Source organism: Myotis myotis, unplaced genomic scaffold (assembly GCF_014108235.1).
Source record: "Myotis myotis isolate mMyoMyo1 unplaced genomic scaffold, mMyoMyo1.p scaffold_m19_p_11, whole genome shotgun sequence".
NCBI classification, from domain to species: Eukaryota; Metazoa; Chordata; class Mammalia; order Chiroptera; family Vespertilionidae; genus Myotis; species Myotis myotis.
This window is the reverse complement of record NW_023416315.1, coordinates 51,464,024-51,489,391: the sequence shown is the minus strand read 5'-3', so window position 1 is coordinate 51,489,391 and position 25,368 is coordinate 51,464,024. Positions and strand designations below refer to the sequence as shown.

Here is a 25,368-nt window from a genome sequence, read left to right as displayed (position 1 = left end):
TTATGCTCTTTATTGAATAATACACATTCTTAATTTCAATTTAGTCAAATTTATCAATGTTTTCTTTTGTGACTAATAATTTTGCATATTATTTTTAAAATCCTTCCCCTTTGTATCTTCTAAAACCTTTGTAGTTTTGCCTCTGACAGTTGGGTCTTGAATACACTAGGACTTGTGTTTTCCACGAGTGAGTATGTATGTGGCTACTCAATTGTGCCAGCACCATTTCCAGCAAAGCCCTTCCTTGCCCTGCCACACCTCTCATCTAGCAAGTGGTCATGAAGACATGAATCCACAGCTATGCTTCGTATTCTGTTCAGTTTGTTTGTTGGTCAATCCCTAGATGATTACCATACTTCCCTTGATTGGCACCTTATAGTACATCTTATTATCTGGGAGATCAAATCCTTCCACCTTATATTTTATCTTTTTAATAGTGTTTGGGCTAGCCTTGGCCCTTTCAAGTTCTGCACAAACCCACACATTCTGCTGGGTTGGAATTGTTGGAATTGTTGGATATTGTTGGAAATTCATTAAGATTACATTAAATATATCAATCAATTTGAGGAAACTGACTTTTTATAATATTATGTTTCCAAATTAAAAAATCTAGCATATCTCACATTGAATATCTTTGTACTTAGTTACCATGGTGACTCAATACATTTTTCTAATTGTCTCTTTGCAGTATTTTATACATCCTTTGTTACATTTACTCAGAAGAATTGAAAAATTAAGTCCTGCTGTTTATGGCTGCATTTTATAAATTTTCATTTTTATTTTTTTATTTATTTATTTTTTTAAATTATGATACAGGGCTGGAGAGTCAATATGTTTTTGTTTTTGTTTTTTAAATATATTTTATTGATTTTTTACAGAGAGGAAGGGAGAGAGATAGAGAGTTAGAAACATCGATGAGACAGAAACATCAATCAGCTGACTCCTGCACATCTCCCACTGGGGATGTGCCCGCAACCAAGGTACATGCCCTTGACCAGAATCGAACCTGGGACCTTTCAGTCCGCAAGCTGACACTCTATCCACTGAGCCAAACCGGTTTCGGCAAATTTTCATTTTTAATTATTTGTTATTGTTATGTGAAAATATAATCGATATTCATATTGATTTTGTAATAAACTACCTTGTTAAACTTCCTTACAATTACAATAATATATCAAAAGTTTCCTTTGGTTTCTAACATATATAATCATGTCATTGGCATATAACCATGATGGGTTTATTCTTTCTCAAATGTGTGTGTGTGCACATGTGCGTGCCTGTATTTCTTCTTTTTGTCTAACTATGCTGTTAGGATCTCTAGTAAATGTTGAAAACAAAGCAATGTTGTACATCTTTATCTCATTCTCTTTTTTCTTTTCTTTTTTTTCTTTTTCTTTTTCTTGTTACTCCTCACCCAAGGATTTTTTTCCATCGATTTTTAGAGACGAAGGGAGGAGGAGAGACAGAGAAAGAGAAATATCGATGTAATCAATTGATTGCCTCCTGCACCCGCCCTGACCAGGGCCAGGGCAGGGGATCAAGCCTACAAGCAAGGTACACGCCCTTGACCAGAATCGAACCAGGACCCTTCAGTCCACTGGCTGACGCTCTATCCACTGATCCAAACCAGCTAGGGCTTATCTCATTCTTTGTCTTAAAGGGAAGAATGTTAGCATTTCATCATTAAGTATGATGTCTGCTGTGTGGGTTGTTGTTTTTTCTTGATAGGTCCTCTTTAAAAATGCTTATTGTTATATTAGCATGTAAAGAGTGTTATCAGCACTGACTGGTTTTGCTCAGTGGATAGAGCACTGGCCAGCCAACTGAAGGGTCCCAGGTTCAATTCCAGTTAAGCTGCAGGTTCCCCACCACCAATTGGGGTGTGTGTCTCTCTCACATCAATGTCTCTCTATCTCTATCTCTCCCTAAAAATCAATGGAAAAGTATCCTCGTGTGAGGATTAACAACAACAAAAAAAGAGTCTTATTATAATTAAAGTTAATTTTTGTCAAAAACTTTCTTAGATCTTCTGACATGTATCCTTTAATTTGTTAATGTGACAAGTTATTTTCCTATTGTTTGTTTTTATGCTAAATAATTCTTGCATTTGGGGGCATAAAAACTTTATCAAAATGCGAAATTATTTTATTTTACTAATACTTTAAAATATTTGCATCTATCTCATGAATAGGATTAGACTGTGATTTTCTGTTTCACACTTTATCTCAGGTTTGGTATCAATGGCTTAAATAGTAAGAGTATTCATTTTCTCATTTTATAAGAAGTCCAAAAACAAAGAGTTTTGGGTTGATTAAATTAAAAGACTCAAAAGGGCATTCAAGGTCCCTGAGGATGAGCTCACACACTCAGAATACTCCGAGCCATCCCTCACAGCAATCTCTTCTTCCCCAGCCTCCTCAGGGCTCCCTTCACCTCTGCGTTCCTCAGGCTGTAGATCAGGGGATTCAGCAAAGGGTTGAAAAGGCTGTAAAACAACGATAGAATCTTCCTTTGTTCTTGAGAGTGGCTGGATTTGGGGGCCAGGTACATGATGATGGCACTGCCAAAGAAGAGCCCGACCACGCAGAGGTGGGAGGAGCAAGTGGAGAAGGCCTTTCGGCGGCCCTCCCCAGACTGGATCCTCAGGATGGCAACGAGGATGCGTGTGTAGGACACCAGCACCAAGCTGAGGGGCCCCACTAAGACTAACACGGAGCCCACAAACAGGACAATCTGGTTGAGCCTAGTGTCAGCACAGGCCAATTTGAATACTGACATGATTTGACAGAAAAAGTGGTTGATTTTTTGTGGCCCACAAAAGGGCAGCCTCAGAATGAGAGTAATGTGGACTAGAGCCAAGAGGAAGCTGAATATCCAGGAAGCGGCAGCCAGGACTGTGCACACTCTCCAGCTCATGATGACAGAGTAATGGAGGGGGTGGCAGATGGCCACGTAGCGATCGTAGGACATCACCACCAGACTCATACACTCTGTGACAGCAAATGCCAAGTACAGGAAGGTCTGAAGAATGCATGGAGCGAAGGAGATGGTTTTCTTCTGCATCACAAGATTTGCCAGCATCTTGGGAACAGTGCTTGAGGCATAGGACATGTCAACGATGGCCAGGTTTGAGAGGAAGAAGTACATGGGGGTGTGCAGTCTGGAGTCCAGGCAGATGAGCCCCAGGATGACCCCGTTTCCCATCAGGGTGAGGCTGTAGAAGAGCAAAAAGAACCCAAAGAGGAAAATTTCAAGCTCTGGGTCAACCTGGAAGCCCAGCAGGATAACTTCTGTGATCCATGTCTGGTTGCTCCCCATGTTCTTCTGACAGGTAAATACAATGCTGAACTTAGAACAGAAACTTCAGAGCTGAGAAGTAGAAAAGGAAAAAGATGATATGCTCATACAGAGAGAATTTATACCAGAAGCCACAAATCAGTAATTCATGGATTCAATCCAGCCCACAGTCCTGTAATGCTGATCTGCAAATGTGGCATTTGGAGATATTTTAAAACTTTAGATATTGACCAATATTAAAAATTTGGAGATTTCACATAAAAATTGGGGTCTTGGGCCGAAACCGGTTTGGCTCAGTGGATGGAGCATCAGCCTGCGGACTGAAAGGTCCCAGGTTCTATTCCGGTCAAGGGCATGTACCTGGGTTGCGGACACATCCCCAGTAGGAGATGTGCAGGAGGCAGCTGATCAGTGTCTCTCTCTCATCAATGTTTCTGACTCTCTGTCTCTCTCCCTTCCTCTCTGTAAAAAATCAATAAAATATTTTTTTTAAAAAAAATTGGGGTCTTGGGCTTCCTTTAAAAAATAAAAGCTTTGATACTCCTTGGAAAGTATTGTAAGCAATAATCACCTGAATATAATGAAGAGACAAAGACAGGTCACTTACCACTAATCTGTTTTCTCCCAGAAATTGAAGCTTAGTGGCACTTAATTTTATCATTGCACTTACACTATTGGTTGTATATTTAGCTTTAAGTAAAGAGCTATGCTCAAGATGAGTTCTTTAGTTCTCCTCTACTAGAAATACATGAAAATTACAGGTCAAAATATAAACTGCAAACCCAAATAGACAGCCAGAATTTAAAATGAGACAATTCTTCCACATATCAGAAATAAATTAGAAATATGATGACATGCTCCCAGGATGAAAGACCTGGAACTCAGCTTGGATGAAGGTGGGGTACCAATATGGTTCGTTGAACCTAAGCACTTGGTCTGGGGCCATAGAAGGAGGTATAGAACAGCTACTGGGCTGCTGGGTAAAATGACTATACAGAAGTCAGTATGCTTGCTGCTCTCTCGTTAAATCACCAGAGCCTGAGACACTGTCATAGGACCTGATTCTACACTAGGGGGCGCGGAGCCAAGTGAGGAACAACAAAAACTCAAAATCACAAGACAGGGAAAGAGAAAGGTTGAAAAAGCAAATTAAAATCAAGTAAAAGAAAATTTGAAAACACACAAATTTCATGTTAAAGAGGAAAAATAAAGTAAACAATTAGAAACTTGAATTTATTCAAGATGCAATTAAATGCATAAAAATATAGGATGTTTCAATAAATTTTAAAAGATATATTTACTAAAATGCTTATTACATTACGAAAAATAAACAATGTAGCCATGAAAACACAATCTATAATAATAAAAGCATAATATGCTAATTAGACTGGACAGCTGAACGACCTTCCAGACAACCTTCTGGACAACCTTCCGGATGAAGCCAGGGCTGTAAGGGCCAAGGCAAGCCACCACGGCTGCGAGGACCGAACCCCTTGCATGAATTTTGTGCATCAGGCCTCTAGTCAGTGTATAAAAACAGATTAACTACAAACCGTGGAAATGAGAATATAGCCACAAATTTTTTTTAGAAAATCAATAAAGGGAATAATTGCTAGATCTAACATTAAAGCGGAGGTAATATACTGGAAAGTCACATTTAAGTCCACCCAGATTTTAATACAGACAGACAAAGGAATACACTTTTGAAAGTGTAGTTTAGAGTCACAAATAATAGGCTGAGCAGCTAAACTTAGATATTATGAAGTTTCTAAAGCAAAAGAATAAAGAAAATAGTAAAGAAACATTATTTGAAGAGATTTATCCAAAAATATTCCAAAATTAAAAATAGACATAAGTCCTTAACTTGCAAAAAACAATTCCACTTAATGAGTGCAATAAAAATGATAAAAGTACCCTCAAGCAAAATGAAGAATTTTTCGTAACTAAAGAGGACATACATTTTTAAATAAAAATATATACTAGGAGAATAAAATCTATAATAATAAAAGCATAATATGCTAATTAGACCAGACATCCTTCAGGATGAAGCCAGGGCTGCGAGGGAAGCTGGGTCCCAGGTGCCAGAGGGAAGCTGGTGCCGGTGGGAAGCCAGGGCCGGCAGCCAGAGGAAGGAAGGCCTACTCTTGCACAAATTTCATGCATTGGGCCTCTAGTAGGATAAATAAAAAATAAATTCTCAATGAATGTAAATTCTTTTATATGTTTTTTATTGAATCTTTTGGGGTGTCATTGGTTAATAAAATTATATACGTTTCAGGTGTACAATTCTATATACATTATCTGTTTATTGTGTTGTGTGTTCACCACCTCAAGTGCCCTCCATCACCATTTATCCTCCCTATCTCTTTGACTATGTTCTTTCTTCCATTCTCTAAATTTCACTGTGTCTACACTTTATGGAGTACTTATTCAAACAATGATGCAGTCAGTCAACCTATCTTATGTCTCTTAATTAATTACCCTTTCAGATATTTTTCTCTTTTGCTGTCTTCACACTGTTCTAGACATTTCATAGCTATATTCTAATTGTACAGTTATTCTATGACTGACACCAGGTTGAAATTTATCCTGTCTGCTTCGTTATTTTTTTAAATTTAATGACTTTATTTTTGCTTTCCAAAATTTTTAAGTGGATTCTTTTTACATCCATTGTTTTGTTTGCTTCATTATATTCCTTTATTATTTCATGAGGTTTATGATATTTAATAGGAGCTATAATTTCATTTGACTCTTAAACAGTCTTTGTTCAACTATTTTATATAATTTACTTTTTCCAGGATTAAGAGGAAATAGTAGCCCAGCCTGCATGGCTCAGTGGTTGAGCACCAACCTATGAACCAAGAGGTCACGGTTCGATTCCTGGTCAGGTCACCTACCCAGGGTTTCAAGCTTGATCTCCAGTGTGGGGCGTGCAGGGAGGAGCTAATCAATCATTCTCTCTCTCCCACTCCCTTCCTCTCTGAAATCAATGAAAATATAACTTTTTAAAAATTTTGCAAAAATAAAAAGAGGAAATAGTAAAAGTTATCAAAGGTAAAATACAATTATATTTACAGGAACAACAATTCAACTGAAAGTGACTTCTCAACAGCAGGACAGTCTGAAGACAATAAGCTACTATCTTTAATGTGCTAAGAGGAGTAAAATGCTGTTCTAAATTTTTATGTTGTCGAGAATAATCCTGAATGAACTAGGGCAAAGTACAGCATTATTAAATATGCAAATAAAAAGGTACTGAGGACCTAAAGATTCTCAGTCTACTAATAAAGTATATTCTTCAATAAGAATAAAAATGAACCCACAGGTAAGTCAATATATGAAAACAATATAGAAACATAGTTTGAAAATTATTTGGCAAATTTTATACATATAGGCTATAAAATAATTACTACGGTATTTTAAAAGGATAAAATTAAGCCTTTTGAAAATAATAAGTAAATAGAGGGAGGGATGTTTGAGCAGTAAAAAGTGTAAGATTCTCTTTTTAAGTATTTTTTTAATATGTTTTTATTATTTTAGAGAGACAGAAAGGAAGAGGGAGAGAGAGAAACATCGATTCATTGCTTACCACATGCACCCCAACCAGGAATCAAACCTGCAAACCTCAGCATGTGCTCTGACCATGACTCACTCTCTCTCTCTCTCTCTCTCTCTCTCTCTCTCTCTCTCTCTCTCTCACACACACACACACACACACACACACACACACATGTTAAAGGTGAAATTTAAAAAAAAAAAAAAAAACATGTGAGTGGCAATGGTAACCACATAATTCCATTCTAGGATCTGACACAGGGTCTCCCTGGGATCAGGCCAACCATCCCTGGGCAGTAAGCCTGGAATACTGAATCAGGAAAAGCTAATCTGATTCTCCTACCAGCTTCACTGAAACAAGATAAATTCAATGGAATTTTTATCACATCCCTATAGGATTGCTTCCTGCCATGCCTTAACTCCTCCAAAGTGGGCAGCAAAGAAAAGAAGCCCCCGTGTTCGCCCTTTCCTGGCTGGCGGATATTTCTAGGAGGTGGGAGAAAATGGTGCTTAGCATAGGAAGAAAAGAAAGAGAAAACTGTGTAACACCTCTGGCTTCACCTTCAGTTGCAAAAGGGGGCAACAGTATTCGGTGGCTTTTGTGCCCCTCTCAGGCTGATACCATGGCACAGGGGCTTCTAGTGGAAGCGCGCTCCCCTCCCCCATAAATGTGACCAGAGAGGGGTTCTTCCTAAACCTGAGGATTTCTGCCAGCCTTATGTCCTGCTCTTCTGTAAATCATTAAGCAGCTCACATACAATAATTTGCACAAAGGAGGATACTCTTTCTGGTATTTCCCTCCAATTGGGTTTGAGAGTACAGGAAAACTCAGAGAGAGAGGAAAGGCTGGAGCTGAAGCGCCTACTGCCTGAAGCCGGTCCAGTGGCTGACGAATCCCAGACTCCCTTTCTGTCCTGACCATGAGAACAGGAGGCAAGGGCGCATCACCTAAAGCCAACCCATTCCCCACACATATACCTGTGGAGTCCAGGGAACAAATTACAAAGCTTCCCACCACTCTAGGTCTTCCCAGGTAGGACAAACCTGCCCCTCTGCTCTTGACTTACAGACTTATAGCTCTGTTATCTGAGTGTGAATGAGTGTGTATGTAAATGAGTGTGAATGACTGTGTGTGTATGAGTGTGTGTGTGTGTGTGTGTGTGTGTGTGTGTGTGTGTGTGGTGTTTATGCAGAAAAGCGAGAACTCAGGAAAAATGGCAGGTTACCCAATTCAGAAGGATCTTGTCATGAAAATTTAACAGGCTTCAGTAGTATCTTATGGTGATGTCACAGTACAATCACTGCGTATTTGGACTTCTGAGTAGTTGATCTTGAGGCTGTGCCTGCCTCCACACCCCCTTGAGAATGGTTTAAAAGTTTCATGATGTGATGTGTGTGGCCCCCATGGAGCTTGTTAAAGCAAGCACCTCAAAGGACTGTGTCCTCCTTAGTCAGTAAACAGTCTTTGCTGAAAGTGTTATTGTGATATAAATTCTCAAAATTTTCCATTGCAAATATTTATTTTTACTTGGAAACTCATAGAGATTGAAGCTTATTCTCTTATAATTGGGGCCTTTTAAGTGTTTCAAGGACACCGAGTTTGCTGTGTTGAGATCTGAAGTCAGTGGGCACTGCTGTTTCGCATTGATGTGCAGTAGTAAACATTTACCTGGAATACTGCATTTTGGGAAGAGGCCTGTCATGAGATATTAATTTATGTGCTATCAGCATATAAAATGTTTTAAAATCTTTGGGGCTGCTGAGGTCCTATTTAAAGTGTTTGTTCAGGAGAAATGCACAAAACCTTAATAATCTTTATCTAAGTATAACATAGAAGTCAATAGCAGAAGTCCCAGATATAACACAAGTAATGGAAGTTACAAAAAAGGGCTTCAAATAAGCATGATTTATGTCAAGAAAGGGAAACAGATATAAAGAATGAAAAAATGTATATTTCAGTGAAGTATTACAAAACATCAAATTATTCATTCTGAAATAGCAAGATATAATATCTTATATTAAGAAAATATCATATAAATATAACAGATGGCCCCAACAGAGAGCAAGACCAATGAACCTGATTAAAGATTAATAGAAAACTATCAAAAAGGCATAAAATGAAATATGGAGTTGAGTCAGAATGATATCTTGTCTTGAAAAGTGCTAAAAAAATATTCTAACATATACTCAAGAAGAAAAACAAAATGGGGACAAAGCAAATTTTCACAAAATTATTTCTGAAAATTTCCCAATTATGATGAAGGATACGCTCTCATAAAGAGAAATCTCAGCAAATCGCAAGTAGGATAAGTTGGTATAAAATAATGCTTGATCATATTATAGTGACATTTCTGAAAACCAAAGATAAATATTTTTTAAACTCAGAGAAAAAAATTTATTACCCATTACCAACAAGAGTCATTCCTTTAGCTGGAAAAAGATACATCCTGTATCTTGCAGTGTAGGCCTGCTGGCAAGGAAGATTCAGGTTTGGTTTGGTTGGTTTGTTTGCTTACTTGTTTTATTTTTTATTTTTGTTTCTGTCTGGGAACATGTACATTTCATCTTAATTTTAGAAGCATATTTTTCTGTATATAAAATTCTTGATTGAGTTATTTTTTCAACACTTTACGATATTACTCATTATCCTCCATAATTCCAACTGAGAAGTCGTCATTTTTATTATTACTATACTAGAGGCCCAGTGCATGAAACTCATGCACTGGAGGTGGGGGTCCCCTCAGCCTCACCATCTGGGATCCCCTGCTCCTTACCACCCACCTGCAGTGGAGGCGGGAGCCCGCCAGGCATGATCCCTGGCTTCTGGCTGAGCAGTGCTCCCCCTGTGGGAGAACACTGACCACTAGGGGGCAGCTCCTGCATTGAGCATCTGCCCCCTGGTGGTCAGTGTGCATCATAGCAACCAGTTGTTCAGTCAATTTGCATATTAGGGTTTTATTATATAGGATTTCTTATGGTACTGGAGGGAGGACCCAGGTTCACGAAGACATCTTTATTCTATCCCCTTCCTTACATATGGGAAGGCCCCATCTCATATGCCCTTTTTAGTCATTTCAACCTGGGATCTTAGAGACTGAAAATGACTTTAAGCCAGTACTGGCTTCTGATCTCACCATGCAGTTACTGATGCCGCCTCATTTTTATTTTGTCCTTTGAGAGTTTCATTTACCCTCTTGCAAACCTAGTTAGCATTTAAAAATTATGGTTTTTAGAATATTTCATCCAGTATTTTTAGGTGCTTTGTCATAACATGGTTTTCAGGATAGCTTCTCTGCTGTATTGCCTATTGTTTCTATTCTGAAATTCCCAAAAACTAATCTATCTAGAGAGGGAGTCAAATAATTGCTATTTCCCTTTGCAAATAGTACTTGATGCCCATAGAGCAACAATGTCCATACAGATTTTTTCTTGTCTCTACATACTCAAATCTATAAACCTCAATTTAATTATTGCATAGACTTTCTACTTTTCAAACTATAATCTTCAAAAATTGTATATTTCTGTATCATATATGTATATTTATTGTATAGAAAATTCATCACAGATGAATTTGAAAATTCAGATAAGCAATAGAAAGAAAAATCTTTTCATAATTATCACTGTGAGTTTTCTCCCAACAATTGGATGACATATGGCATTAGTAATCTTCCTTTTTTCACTTAATATAAATTGTAAATATATTTCAAGTCAATAAATATACAACAAAAAATAAAGACAACAAAACCTGACTTTTAATATTCTTTAATATGCACGTTCCATATAAATATGAATTTTACCTAGCTCCTAATATTGGAACTCTAAAGTGTTTTCTGTCTTTATAAACAAACTAACCTACCTAGAGAGGGAGTCAAATAATTGTTACTACAAACAAACACTACAGTGAGGAATCTTTCATAGTTATTTCCTTAGATGAATTATTTACATTGAAATTACTGGATCAAGACTAGCTTGTGGTGCTCATCTCCTTGCTATTATGTACCAGATTGCCCTGTGCAAGATAGGAGGCTCCAGGCCCTCCTCAGCACTGCATGGCATTACCCATTTTCTCAAAGCTTTGCCACAAAAAGATAATAAAATTAAAAACATCAATATTAATTGCAGATAATTGTGTCTTTTTTTTTACTTTAATCCTTATTTCTAATGATATTTGTCCTGATAATTTGGGAAGCCATTTTTAAAGTGTTCTGCAAATGCTTTAAAAAAAAAAAAAAAAAAAAAAACTTAAATTTTATGTTCTAATCAGTTTGGTCTTTTTTTTTTCTTTAAACTCTTAAAATACTTTGGGGAAAAACTTAGTTGTTAAAAAACTTCATGTAGAGGAGACATCCAGTTAAAAACTGGAGGTTTAATAAGGAATATTGAAATATTAATTGGACAAGCAGTTTTCTTTCTAAGAAAGTTAGTTCTCTTTTCTTATTTACCATTGTGAATACATTATCATGTGGTCTTACAGAGAAAGCTTATTTGCTGCTAGAGATGATGCTGACTTTCTCTGTTTTTTAAGGCATATCTATTCATATTAACATGGAAGAATATTCACAGAGCACTATTAAGTGAAAAACTTAAGATGCATAACTGTATGCCCACTACAGTAGCCAATCTTTCAGATGACACCCCCCATTCACACCTTTGTATGATCCCCTCCTCTTGAATTTCTCTGTGTTTTTGCAACTGATTTAAAAAATGAACATAAATTCCTCTAAAAAATTCTAAAGTTGATAAATTAATTAATATAACTTATAATGAGTCATTTTAATGTCATAGTTAAATAGCCAAGTACATTTTATTAAACAAAAAACTGACCAACTTGAGGCAAACTTCTTCAGTCATTCCAAATTCTGCTTTTGACAGCTAAAATATAATTTTTGAGCCCATACCAATATAGAAATCATACAATTCAGGCCTTGTGTGAAAGACTTCTAAATTAATCATGTTTCATTAATAAATCACGATCTGTTTCTCTGGGACTTAACCCTTATAGTTCTCACATTCTCAGACCTCTCGACCTCCGTTCTCTGGGACCCTCACCCAATTATCCCAACTCAGCCACCACTGTGACCAGCTCTGGACTCTGACCTGTTCGGCTTCACCTGGAATAACCCGAGAGCACCTCACTTCATGTCACTTCCCATGCCTCTTGCTTCCTGATCCAAGGCTTTCCTTCTGCCCCTGGGGAAAGTCACCCTGGATTACTTGGTGGCCATGATGTACATGCAACTTGTACTGCGACATAAATAACACCCCATGGAGTGAAACATTCCTTTTTCCAATGGGAGGTCAGAGTGAGCCATTACCTTCTTCACTTTATCTCTTCCTGATGTAACTGTCTTAAGATACATGCTGCTAGCTTGGCTGGTGTGGCTCAGTGGTTGAGCGTTGACCCATTAACCAGGAGGTCACAGTTTGATCCCCAGTCCGGGCACATGCCTGAGTTGCAGGCTCGATCCCCAGTGTGGGGCATTCAGGAGGCAGCTAATCAATGATTCTTTCCCATCATTGATCATTGATATTTCTATCTTTCTCTCCCTCTTCTTTCCTCTCTGAAATATATATATATATATATATATATATTTTATTATAATTTATTTTATTTTATTTATATATAATTTATTTTATTTTTTTTAAGTTACAGTGACAGCCCTGACTGGTGTGGCTTAGTGGATAGAGTTCGGCCTGCAGACTGAAGGGTCCTGGGTTGGATTCCGGTCAGGGGCACATGCCCGGATTTCGGGCTCAATCTCCTGTGGGGGACATGCAGGAGGCAGCCAATCCATGATTCTATCTTATCATTGATGTTTCTATCTCTCTCTCCCTCTCCCTTTCCCTTCCTCTCTGAAATCAATAAAAATATATTAAAAAATAAAAAGTTACAGTGACAGAAGCGAGCCAAGGCAGGCTGCTTTAAAAAAAAAAATGATGCATGCTGCTGAAGGCCTCTCATCAGATCATCCCATGAGGTGGAACAGTTAGTTGTTTCTAACACCACACAGTGACCAGCATCAGTAAGTCACCCTGGAACTTGCTTTCCCTACCCTTTTGTCTCACTCCTCTTTCTCCTCATTTATAATTAAACTAAAGGCCCGGTGCACAAAAATTTGTGCACTTGGGGGGAAGGGGGGGTCCCTCAGCCCGGCCTGTCCCCTCTCGCAGTCTGGGACCCCTCGGGAGATAATGACCTGCTGGCTTAGGCCTGCTCCCAGGTGGCAGAGGGCAGGCCCAATCCCTAGGTGCAGCCCTTGGTTGGGCTCAGAGCAGGGCCGATTGGGGAGTTGGGGCGCCACCCCCTGTCATGCATAGAGCAGGGCAGATTGGGAGGTTGTGATGCCAGCCTCAGTCACGCTCAGGGTAGGGCCCATTGGGGGGTTGGGGCACCGCCCCCTGTCACACTCAAGGCAGAGTCGATGGGGAGGTTGTGACACCACCCCCTGTCACGCACAGAGCAGGGCCAATCCGGGGGTTGGGGCACTGCCCCCTGTCACACACAGAGCAGGGCCCATCAGGGGGTTGAAGCTCCCCCCTGTCACTCACAGAGCAGGGCCCATCAGGGGGTTGAAGCTCCCCCCTGTCACTCACAGAGTAGGTCCAATAGGGGAGTTGGGGCACCGTCCCCTGTCACACACAGAGCAGGGCAGATCAGTGGGTTGGGGCGCCGCCCTCTATCACCCACAGAGCAGGGCCAATCAGGGGATTGGGGCGCCGCCACTGTCACACTCAGGGCAGGGCTGATGGGGAGGTTATGGCTCTACCCCATCACACACAGAGCAGGGCCGGTGGGGGGGGCGGGAGGGGGGGTTGGGGCACCGCCCTCTATCACCCACAGAGCAGGGCCGATCAGGGGGTTGGGGCACCACCACTCTCACACTCAGGGCAGGGCCAATGGGGAGGTTATGGCTCTACCCCGTCACATAGAGCAGGGCCCGGGGGGGTGGGGGGGGTTGGGGTGCCGCACCCTGTCACACACAGAGCAGGGCCGATCAGGGTGTTTGGGCGCTGCCCCCTGTCATGCTGATCCCGGTGCCAGGAGGCCTCTCAGCTCTACTGATCCCGGTGCTGGGAGGCATATTACCGTTTTACTATATAGAATAGAGGCCTGGTGCATGGGTGGGGGCTGGCTCGTTTGCCCTGAAGGGTGTCCTGGATCAGGGTGGGGATCCCCACTGGGGTGCCTGGCCAGCCTGGGTGAGGGGATGATGGCTGTTTGCAGCTGGTCACACCCTCTTCAGGGTGGGGATCCCCACTGGGGTGCCTGGCCAGTCTGGGTGAGGAGCTGAGGGCTGTTTTCAGGCTGGGGGTGACTGAAGGTCCCAAACGCTCCTTTTTTCCTTTTTTTTTTTTATTCTGGGCCAGCTTTAGCTTGAGGCTTGGCTCCAGCTCTTAGGCCTCCACTCCTGAAAGTAGGTTTCTGGCCTTTGCATACAATGTTGCGAATCTGCTGGCTGAAGTCGGGCGGTATTTGTTACAATGTTTGAAACTGCAGGCTCTGAGGCCTGCAGCCGCAGGCAGGAAACATTAGTTTCCTCCGTCACTGAGGCAACCAAGCCTCATGTTAGTTTCAAGCTGCCTGGCTGCCGGCCGCCATCTTGGCTGACAGTTAATTTGCATATCTCGCTGATTAGCCAATGAAAAGGGTAGTGGCCGTACGCCAATTACCATTTTCTCTTTTATTAGTGTAGATGTTGGTACATAAGCTTTTACATCAGGTTTTAATGGAAGAACCCAGGCTACTGAAACTACTGAAGAACTCAGCCTAAGATGTAAGGGCATCCATTATCTGCCATTCTGGAAAAGTAAAAATTCTGCCAATTAACCTATTTTTATGTTATATGTATTATATACTATACTCTTACAATAAAATAAGCAAAAGAAGAATGTTATTAAGAAAATCATGAAGAGAGGAGAACCAAGATGGCGGCATAGGTTAACGCCAGAGTTTGCTGCCTTGAACAACTACTTCAAAAGTGAAACCAAAAAACGGAATGGACATCACCCAGAACCACTGGAACGCTGGCTGAGTGGAAGTCCTACAACTAGGAGGAAAGAGAAATGCATACGGACACTCAGAGGAGGCGCAGTGCTGAAGTCAAATTCTGAGGTGCGGAGTGCGTGGAGCGGGCTGGCGGCGGAGGGCGCGGTTGGCGTTTTCAATCGGGAGGGAGTCGCAGACTCTGAGCTCCAGATACAGGCGAGTCTTTAGGGGCCCAGACTCAAACGGGAGAAGCGGGACTGTCTGGCTTCGGTCAGAGCGAGTGCAGCTTTCTCTCTGAGCTTTGCAGCGGGTGCTGGGACTCGGAGAGGCGGAGCCCCTGGGGACAGGACTGAGAGCCGCCATAACTGCTCTCTCCGGCCCACCCTGTTGGTCCTGTGCGACCCGCCCCGCCCAAGCCCTGCACAGAGGCATTTGCCGGATAGCCTCAGGCAAACGCCAGATTAGCACCTCCCTAGAGGACAGAAGTTCTCTCACTGCAGACACAGCTGATTCTCATAGCCACTGGGCCTGCAGGTCAAACCCTCCCTGGTATTAGCTACAACAATCAAGGTTTAACTATAAGACTGTGCACAAAGACCACTAGGGGGTGCACCAAGGAAGCATAACAAAATGCTGAGACAAAGAAACAGAACAAAATTGTCAATGGAAGATATAGAGTTCAGAACCATACTTTTCAGGTCTCTCAAGAACTGTTTAGCAGCCGCCGATAAACTTAATGAGATCTACAAGAAAACTAATGAGACCCTCGATGTTATATTGGGGAACCAACTAGAAATTAAGCATGCACGGACTGAAATAACGAATATTATACAGACTCCCGACAGCAGACCAGAGGAGCGCAAGAATCAAGTCAATGATTTGAAATGCGAGGAAGCAAAAAACACCCAACCGGAAAAGCAAAATGAAAAAAGAATCCAAAAATGCTAGGATAGTGTAAGGAGCCTCTGGGACGGCTTCAAGCGTACCAACATCAGAATTATAGGGGTGCCAGAAGATGAGAGAGAGCAAGATATTGAAAACCTATTTGAAGAAATAATGACAGAAAACTTCCCCTACCTGGTGAAAGAAATGGACTTACAGGTCCAAGAAGCGCGGAGAACCCCAAACAAAAGGAATCCAAAGAGGACCACACCAAGACACATCATAATTAAAATGCCAAGAGCAAAAGATAAAGAGAGAATCTTAAAAACAGCAAGAGAAAGAAACTCAGTTACCTACAAGGGAATACCCATATGACTGTCAGCTGATTTCTCAACAGAAACTTTGCAGGCCAGAAGGGAGTGGCAAGAAATATTCAAAGTGATGAATACCAAGAACCTACAACCAAGATTACTTTATCCAGCAAAGCTATCATTCAGAATTGAAGGTCAGATAAAGAGCTTCACAGATAAGGAAAAGTTAAAGGAGTTCATCACCACCAAACCAGGATTATATGAAATGCTGAAAGGTATCCTTTAAGAAGAGGAAGAGGAAGAAAAAGGTAAAGATACAAATTATGAACAACAAATATGCATCTATCAACAAGTGAATCTAAGAATCAAGTGAATAAATAATCTGATGAACAGAATGAACTGGTGATTATAATAGAATCAGGGGCATAGAAAGGGAATGGACTGCCTATTCTTGGGGGGGAAAGGGGTGTGGGAGATGCGGGAAGAGACTGGACAAAAATCGTGCACCTATGGATGAGGACAGTGGGTGAGGAGTGAGGGCGGAGGGTGGGGCGGGAACTGGGAGGAGAGGAGTTATGGGGGGGGAAAAAGAGGAACAAATGTAATAATCTGAACAATAAAGATTTAATTAAAAAAAAAAGAAAATCATGAAGAAAACACTTTACAGTATTTATTGAAAAAATCTGCATAACAGTGGACCCCTGTTGCTCAAGGGTCAACTGTATTTGGCTCACCATTGTCTTACCGTCATTATCTCAGCATGAGGAACATAGTAAGTGATGAGTAAATGATAGCAATAATGATATCGGCAGCCTATCAGACATTCAAGCCAAAGCAGACTGAAGTCTAGGGCATTCATAACCCACAACTTTCCTGAGAACATGCCCAACATCTGTCCCCCAAAACCTGTGTGCAATAACATTCATGGACTATTTATTATAGCCAAAATTGTAGAGACCCCGAAATGAGATAGATAAATTGTGATAGGTTTATACGATGTAATGCTATGAAACAATTAAAATTAATCAGTAGAGCCACGTGTAACAACCTGAATGAATCTTACATAGCAATGAGTGAAAAAAAGGAAAATAAAAAAGAATGCACATTTTGTGTGTGTAACACATATATATATTATATATGTACTATATATAAAATGTTTGCAATTTTGAATTGCATTTATCCATGTACTTTTAAATTCTATTTCTTCAGAGAATTGATAGTGTAAATGAAAGATGCTTTGAGTCATTTACTTCATAAATTACTGGAAATATTGGCAATTTGTATAACATAAAAGGCTACTTTTTGTAATAGTCCTGCTTTTGTCTAGTATAGTAGAAAATCTCATTTTACATTGTCTCATTTATGCAGTCCTTGTTCTTTAAAAATGAGGAATGTATGTAGAAGATAATATGAATAATTACCATTTATTGAGCTCTTATTCTAACTCATGGATTCTGCTAAGCATTTTGCAGAGTATTTCCTTTTCACAACAAACTGTGAGCTTAGTACTAGTGAATTTATTTTACACATAATAAATCTAAATTACAAAGAATTTAAGTATATTGTAAAAGTTTGTAAGTCTAGCAAATGGCAGAACTCTGTAAAAAAAAAAAAAACAACTTTATTTGAATTCAAAATCATGGGTTTTTAACCATTGTTTGATCTTGGAGTAATGTCTACACAACAGACTTCCTTATAAAAGGGATGCTTTGTAAGAAAGAAATCCATACATTTTCCTCTTTAAAAATACTTTTCACAAAACAACATTATTTTGAAAGTTAAATATTCCCCTTTGATACATTTTAAGTATTCAGAAGGCTTATGTCTCTTCATATATCCTTTCCCACTACTTCTTTACTGTGTTCTATCACTTCAAAATTACTAGTAAGTGTTGGAGTTTCATGTTTGATTAAAATGGTTATTTAACTTGCCTCAAACCTCTTAATTTAAAAAGCAAATCATTTCTGACCATTTATAGCTTTAGTAGCATTGGTCAACTATTCATCCCAACAATACAATCTAGTCTTATTTGCCAGAATGTTGTCTCTAAGTTTTGGTCATTTCCCATAAAGACAATTGACCAAACCAATGAGAGGAAATGTATAATTCTTCCAAGGACTCTCAGCTACTTCCATTCTGCTCTCTGCCTCTCATCTCCACGATCTATGGATCTCTGCCTACACTCCAGAAGCAGAGAAAGACAGCGACTGAGAAAGCTCCAATATGTCTGTATATTTTTAGCATGACATCCTCTGGGGTTTTGTTCTTGTTAGTTCCATCACAATCACATCCTTAATCCTCTTTTCCTTAAAGTCATGGCTCATGCTCTTCCTAAGTTAAGTTGATAATGCCTTAGAAAACATCACTAACTGTCATAGAAATATGCAGGAACATACTCAAATATTTTAAATGTAGATAAATTTTTGAAGATGACAGTTACCAAATTTAAAATATTTAAATAACTACTATGTAATTGATCTCTCTCTATGCCTGTATTCTGCCGAAATCTTGTTTTATTCTACATTTTGTCTACAAGTCCTGATTATGGAATATATAAATGTATTCCCTCATATGAGAATATTTCACATACCATATTAAAAGTGTGTGCAACATACAGATAGTTGGGAGAGGTTTTCACTTTCTGTGCAGCACTGAGGAAGGAGGAAAGCAGAATGGCTTTCTTGGGAGGGAGTCACAGGGAAATTTAAAGATGAAAAGGATGCCTTAGAGCATGTCTGTGTATCTTGTAGATACTGGCTGACAGGAGTCCTCAGGTCCCTTTAAGCTCACTTGTTTCCTGATTCCATAAGGCTTTCATGAAGTTCTCTCCTTTTCAAGCACCCTCTTCAGAGCAGCTTTGACATCTCTGTTCCTCAGACTGTAGATCAGGGGATTAAGCATGGGATTGACAAGGCTGTGAAAGAGGAGGAGATATTTCTTTTGCTCCATGGGGTCCCCATGTGGGGACCCCACATACATGATAATGGCTGTGCCATAAAAGAGTCCAACCACGCACAGGTGGGAGGAGCAGGTGGAGAAGGCTTTCCGGCGCCCCTCCCCTGACTGGATCTTCAGGATGGCACGTAGAATCTGAATGTAGGATATCACAATGGAGGAGACTGGTCCCACCAACACAGACACTGCCCCAGCCAAAACCATAATCTCGTTCATGTGGGTGTCTGCACAGGCAAGTTTGAGAACCGCTAGAATTTCACAGAAAAAGTGATTCACTTTCTGGGGTCCACAGAAGGGCAATGGTAAGAGTAGCACTGTATGTACTAAGGCCAGGAGGGCCCCTAAAGTCCAGGAAGTCACTGCCAGGGTGGTGCAGACTCTCCAGCTCACGAGGACAGAATATCGGAGGGGGTGGCAGATGGCCACATACCGATCATAGGACATGGCCACCAGGAGAAGACATTCGGTATGAGCAAAGGTCAAGAAGAGGAAGGTCTGTGTCATGCAGCCAGCAAAGGAGATGGGCTTGGCTGGACTCAGGAGGTTTACCAGCATCTGGGGCACCGTGTTGCAGGCATAGGACATGTCAACAATGGCCAGGTGTGAGAGGAAGGAGTACATGGGGGTGTGCAGTCGGGAGTCCAGCCAGATGAGGCCCAGGATGACCCCATTGCCCAGCAGGGTGAAGGCATAGAACAGGGAGAAGAGCACAAAGAGGAGCATCTGAGTCCTTGGGCTGAGGGGAAATCCCAGCAGGAGGAACTCTGTGACCAAAGTCTGGTTTTCCCCCATTTTCCTGAGAAAATGACAAGGGTGCTCATGTCTGAATGCCGGGGGGGGGGGGGGGGGGCAGGCGGGGGGAGGGGGGATAGTGACTAATTTGGTGGATATGTGCATTGTTTCTTTCCTCAGAAAATATCTCAAGGATAGGTTTGTCTGTTAGTCACTTACTACGTGAATACTATGCATTGCAAATGACACAGAAGGAAATTGTTATTCACTGTGATAAACTAAATGCTAGTATTCTCTTACAGTGTTCAGTGAATCTTACCTGTATTTTCAAACTTTCACCACTGTTCACAATATGGTAACACTGCAACTGCCTTCACAGCCGTGATCACTTTCCCGGTCAGTGTGATCCCATCAGAGGATTGCCCGTGTGTTTTTCCACATCGCAGTGCACACAGAGCCACATGTGAGAATCTGGTCTGTGGTCTTGTATCTCTATCTGCACATGAGGATGGGAAGATAGACCAGAAGCATGTCCCAGACCCTCCTATCAGGTGACCTCATAAAGCTGTGCCTTCATTATATGAATTTGTTAGCCTTATCATTGTTACTGACAATATAATCTTGAGTTAAGTTGAGAGAATGTCAAGCAGACTGCCACACCTTGAGCTGGATTTAAAAGATAGAACTTTGTCTTTTGACTTTTGTACCCAGATGGTCTATTCTGATCATGTTGTTTCATGATTGGATGTTGCCTGTCACCTTCTTATCCTCCATATGGATATTTGTATCCTATACTTGTATGTGTGTGCATGATGTATATGTTAGATATAGAATTACATATATGCATACATGCACTTGAATCCTTATTATGGGCAAGTGTGTAAGGTACATGGTATTTTCTATATTATTTTCTACTCTATTTCACCAGTATAAATGCTGGTTGAATATCTTGATAGGTCATAGACCAGGATTTTAAAAAATCCTGATCAATATCCTAGACTAAAGCTAAAGCTCTAACTATATACTCATATTCATAGAACCTTCAACATATTGTATAGCTGAACTCTAATAGAAAGATATTATTTATCATGAATCTTTACTTTTTTATGGCTTATCAATTTTTTAAAAAGTACTTCTACCTCAGAGTGGGTATTCTGAAGTTTGACTTGCAACTATTAAACCATTGCTTCTGTTTTCTGTCTGACTCTATATCCTTCTTCAATCCAGAATCCATCTGAATTTCACTAAAACAAAAATCCCAGAAAAATTCATAACTGAGTTCTTATCTATCAGTTCTCCATTCAAATTTTCTGATAAGTTAATATTTGCAAAGTTTTTTTAAATATATATTTTATTGATTTCCACAGAGAGGAAGGGAGAGGGACAGAGAGTTAGAAGCATTGATGAGAGAGAAACATCAACCAGCTGCCTCCTGCACACCCCCTACTGGGATGTGCCCGCAACCAAGGTACATGCCCTTGACCAGAATCGAACCTGGGACCCTAGAGTCCGCAGGCTGACGCTCTATCCACTGAGCCAAACCAGTTAGGGCAATATTTGCAAAGTTTTATAAGCAAAAGTGTGAAGGTTTTATCCTGCTTCAAAAGAAGAATCGGAATTCACAATGGAAATATTGCGAGATGGTTTTATCTTAGACTAAGAAATAACTTCATAACAATTGGAATCCCCTCTTTAAAGAAAACTGTTTCATTAGGACTGACCTTCATGTCAGTGAATGTTTTAAATCAGAGATTGATTGACCATCTATTCAAGATGGAATTCCCATGTTATGTGAGAACTTGAACAAGAAGAATGCTGAAGTCTCTTCCAACTATAGGATTCACTGGTCCTAAATGTATAGAAAAGTGTTAGCCGTTTTCATTTTGACTTTCTTGCAACATTTGGGGAAAATGGAGACAGTGGTGCTATTTCTAAAATGTCATGGATGAAGGCACACAATGAACTAAATTAGAAGGACTAATGGGTGTCATCTCATCTTCCTTCTATCTGCCAGTAGCTAAAACACAAAACATAAAATCCACAGATATTTACTAAACATATTCAATGTCTCACCACAGGACTTGGTTGAGGACACACAAGACAATTCCTATCTGCTGGTGTATATAACCTGCTTAGAATGACCAGACTGTTAAAAGGACTCAAGAGATGATAATTCTCTTATTTAAATAACTCACCAAATGGAAGTTCACTTTCAAAAATAAATCAAGACACTCTTGTGTAACAAACTCATTTTGTGGTCTATTAGGTCTATTATTTTATGAAAACATTACTTAATTTCATGAAACAATGGAAAAATTTTCAAGCAAATTTCTCAAACAGCTATCTTATTTTATAATTTAAACATGAAATTCAACACTGAATGCATCAAAGTAAATGATCCATATTAGATGTACCTAAAAAAGACAGTAACTTTGGATGTGAAAGGTAAGTCTAGAAATAGCAGACATCTGGCATTGACAGACAATAACAATTCCATTTGTGATTTTTCCTTAGAGCCTATCTGAAACTGTACAGTGAACAAAGTCGGGATAAAATAAAAAAAACTTACCACAGACTTACAGCTAAAAACGAGAAGACGGGGTGAATGTGAGCTGGGGTAAGCAAAAATACACCAATAAAGCGAATAGCATCTGTGAGTTAGTGTTGAAATCCTGTCTCACAAGGATCTATCTCTTAGGAGAAAAGGTGCCCCAACAGAAGCAACGGGATTCCGCTCAGAAGAGAAGATTTATTCTCTGCTTAACTCCACCACCTCGCAATAGACTGAGTGTTTGGTGTAGGGGAGGGAGAAAGACCCACCAGGCACACTGCCATCTGCTTCCTTCCAGGGAAAAGGAGCTCTCCAAGGACTTGTCTCTGGTTTTCTCTAGAGGGACATTTACAACAAGAAGATGTTGATGATTCCTTCAATCTGGAGCTCCATGATCATCAATTTAGAAGCTCTAGAGTGATTTCTGGGACTCCTTCATACATTACAATTACCACACACTTGGATTTATTATGGTTTCAAGAACATTTCCCCACCTACTAAATCTCCAAATAGAATAAGTGGTAAACAGGGCATATGGAACCCATCCATTCTTTCCATCCTCTCCAGTGTTGCCCACATTTTAAGTTACACCTGACCAGAACATGTATCCTATATAATTTTTTCATCAAGTAACCACAAGAAATACAACTTATAAAGTAAAACCAGATAGCAGGAGCTTTGGAAATTGATGGAGAACATGTGAAGGAGTCAGAAACAGGATAAGCTATCCCAAGGGGACTTGTTAAATCCTGTTTGGTAGAATTTAACTGTAGTGCCAAAAGGGAAGGAAATTTCTCACCACCTTTACACTTGCTATTCTATCATTTCCAGAAATTCTGAGTCAAGGGGGAAAGAAAGATCAAGTTTCCTCTAGGACTGTAACTTCTACTATTTTCTCCTCATCTTGAAATGGAAATTGACCTCCTTTTACAATTCTAGAGAATGCAACTGAGACAATTTGGTGGTGCCTTTGTGATTTAAATTTCTCCTTTATTCTTTTATCTATATCTGTTTTTTGTGCACAACATTAGTGCAGGGAGGGGGAAGGGTATCCATCAGCCCAGCCTGCGCCCTCTCGAAATCCAGGAGCCAGGCCTAAGCCAGCAGTCAGACATCCTTAGTGCTGCCACAGAGGCGGGAGAGGCTCCCACCACTGCCATTGTGCTCGCCAGCTGTGAGCCCACTCAGGGCTTCTGGCTAAGCAGTGCTCCCCCTGTGGGAGGGCACTGACCACCAGGGGGCAGCTCCTGCATTGAACGTCTGCCCCCTGGTGATCAGTGTGCATCATAGCTACCAGTCATTCCCCTATTCAGTCAATTTGCATATTACCCTTTTATTATATAGGATGTTTTTATTCATTTCAGAGAGAGGAAGGAAGAGGGAGAGAGGGATAGAAACATCAATGATGAAAGAGAATCATTGATCAGCTGCCTCTTGCATGCCCCCTACTGGGGATCAAGCCCGAAACCCAGGGCTGACAGGGAATCAAACTGTGACCTTCTAGTTCATGAGTCAAAACTCAACCACTAATCCACACTGGCCAAGCCATGACTACTCTTATACTCAAACACAAAGGCAGAAGAAGATAATTTCCTAAATTAAAGTTATTTTAGTGTACATGCCAACTAAGAAAGAAAATAATAGTGTTCCCCTGAAACTATTCAGAGTGGTTATTAGTGATCAATATATATGTTTAACATTAACGGAAAGTATTTTTCCAATATGTAAATGAAGATTGGTAGTAAGAGTGACAGTCAACAAAAACCTAGAGGCTACAACTCATCTAGGATGAACTGATGGTAAAATAAAACAAGGCAACCTATTTAGCACCACATTTGGACTCAAGGACCAAAGAAGAGGAAAGTGTCTAAAGATCGGGCAGGGTCCTGCTTTCTGGAAGTTCTGTGGGAGCTGCAGAGCCTTCTCTTTTGTTCCTGATTGAAAATGGGGCAGAATCCTCAGGAAAGGGGATTTATTGTCTGATGGGCTCATCCTAGTTACCAGCTCCTCGGCTCACCGCAGGGTGGGCTGTGAGATGCAGTGCGTGCCCACCTCCACTGGGAAGGAGACAAGCTACTCTCTTTTCCTATTTCTGCTCTCACCTCCGGCGGGACGCACAGTTAGAAACTCAGACAGACACAGAGCACACCTCTGAGATGTCACTCATTACAGAACCCCAACACTCCATAGTATCTGAATTTCATGAATCCCAGCACTGCCCTAGTCCCCATTCTGGTCCAGGTGAGCCCATAAGGAAACAGAATCCGTGTGACAATGAGTAAGCTCCTGGCATTAAACTCTGTGGTTCAGCTTATCCCCACTGTGATCTGGGTCCCATGTGTTACAGCAAAGGTGGGATGAACGGATCCCCCCCAAAAAAAACAACAACAGTTGATTCCAGTGACAACTCAAGGTTTGGAGATGCTATAGACACCTGGTTGTGGACACAGGGGTAGACTAGGGACTCCAAAAAGAGGCCAAGAGGTCCCATTGGGGCTTATTAGAACCTTCCTAAGGGAGGATTTTTCAGGGATAAATCCATTGATAAATCCATTGAAGGTGTCCTCTAATCTCTATTCTGAAGTGAGGAGATTCTGAGTCCAGTCCCTCAGCGGAGGGGAGGAAGGGACCCTCTCCACGGCAGCTTCCCCTCAGAGCTTCTTGCCTCTTCTGAGACTGAGAGATTTGCAACCTAAGACATTGTTATATTTGTTTGTACTCTACTGCATTCTTATACTGAACATAACAGAGTCAAAACATTATTTTGGAAATTTCATATCAACCAATCATTCAACTTACAAACTAATTTGTTCACTAGTGTGTGATTCCTGACTTGCTGGGTTTATAACATAAACTTGGGAAAACTGAGCAGAGTTATCAAGTTTGAAGAACACGTCCCCCTGTGCTCTGACCCTACTTATCCACAGTGAGGAGAAACACACATTTAGAAACACCAAACATGGCTTCTGAAATGTCATATGAAAAGCTGGTGTGTACCAGTCAATCCATAAATATTGGCACCTATCTTCTCCCTTTTTCTTTTTATATTACAGGTGACCTGCAGAATATCAGAAAACTGATAGAAAGGTGACAAAATC

General features: G+C 40.5%; 2 protein-coding genes across 2 annotated transcripts; both read right to left on the bottom strand.

Moving 5' to 3' along the window:
* Positions 1-2,388: 2,388 nt before the first annotated feature.
* On the bottom strand, positions 2,389-3,318 carry LOC118665719 (olfactory receptor 2A12). Its single transcript, XM_036327013.1, has one exon. The coding sequence runs from the start codon at positions 3,316-3,318 to the stop codon at positions 2,389-2,391; it is 930 nt and encodes a 309-aa protein (XP_036182906.1).
* Positions 3,319-18,846: 15,528 nt separating this feature from the next.
* Positions 18,847-19,779, bottom strand: LOC118665718 (olfactory receptor 13-like). The gene has a single exon (XM_036327012.1). The coding sequence runs from the start codon at positions 19,777-19,779 to the stop codon at positions 18,847-18,849; it is 933 nt and encodes a 310-aa protein (XP_036182905.1).
* Between the last annotated feature and the right edge of the window lie 5,589 nt (positions 19,780-25,368).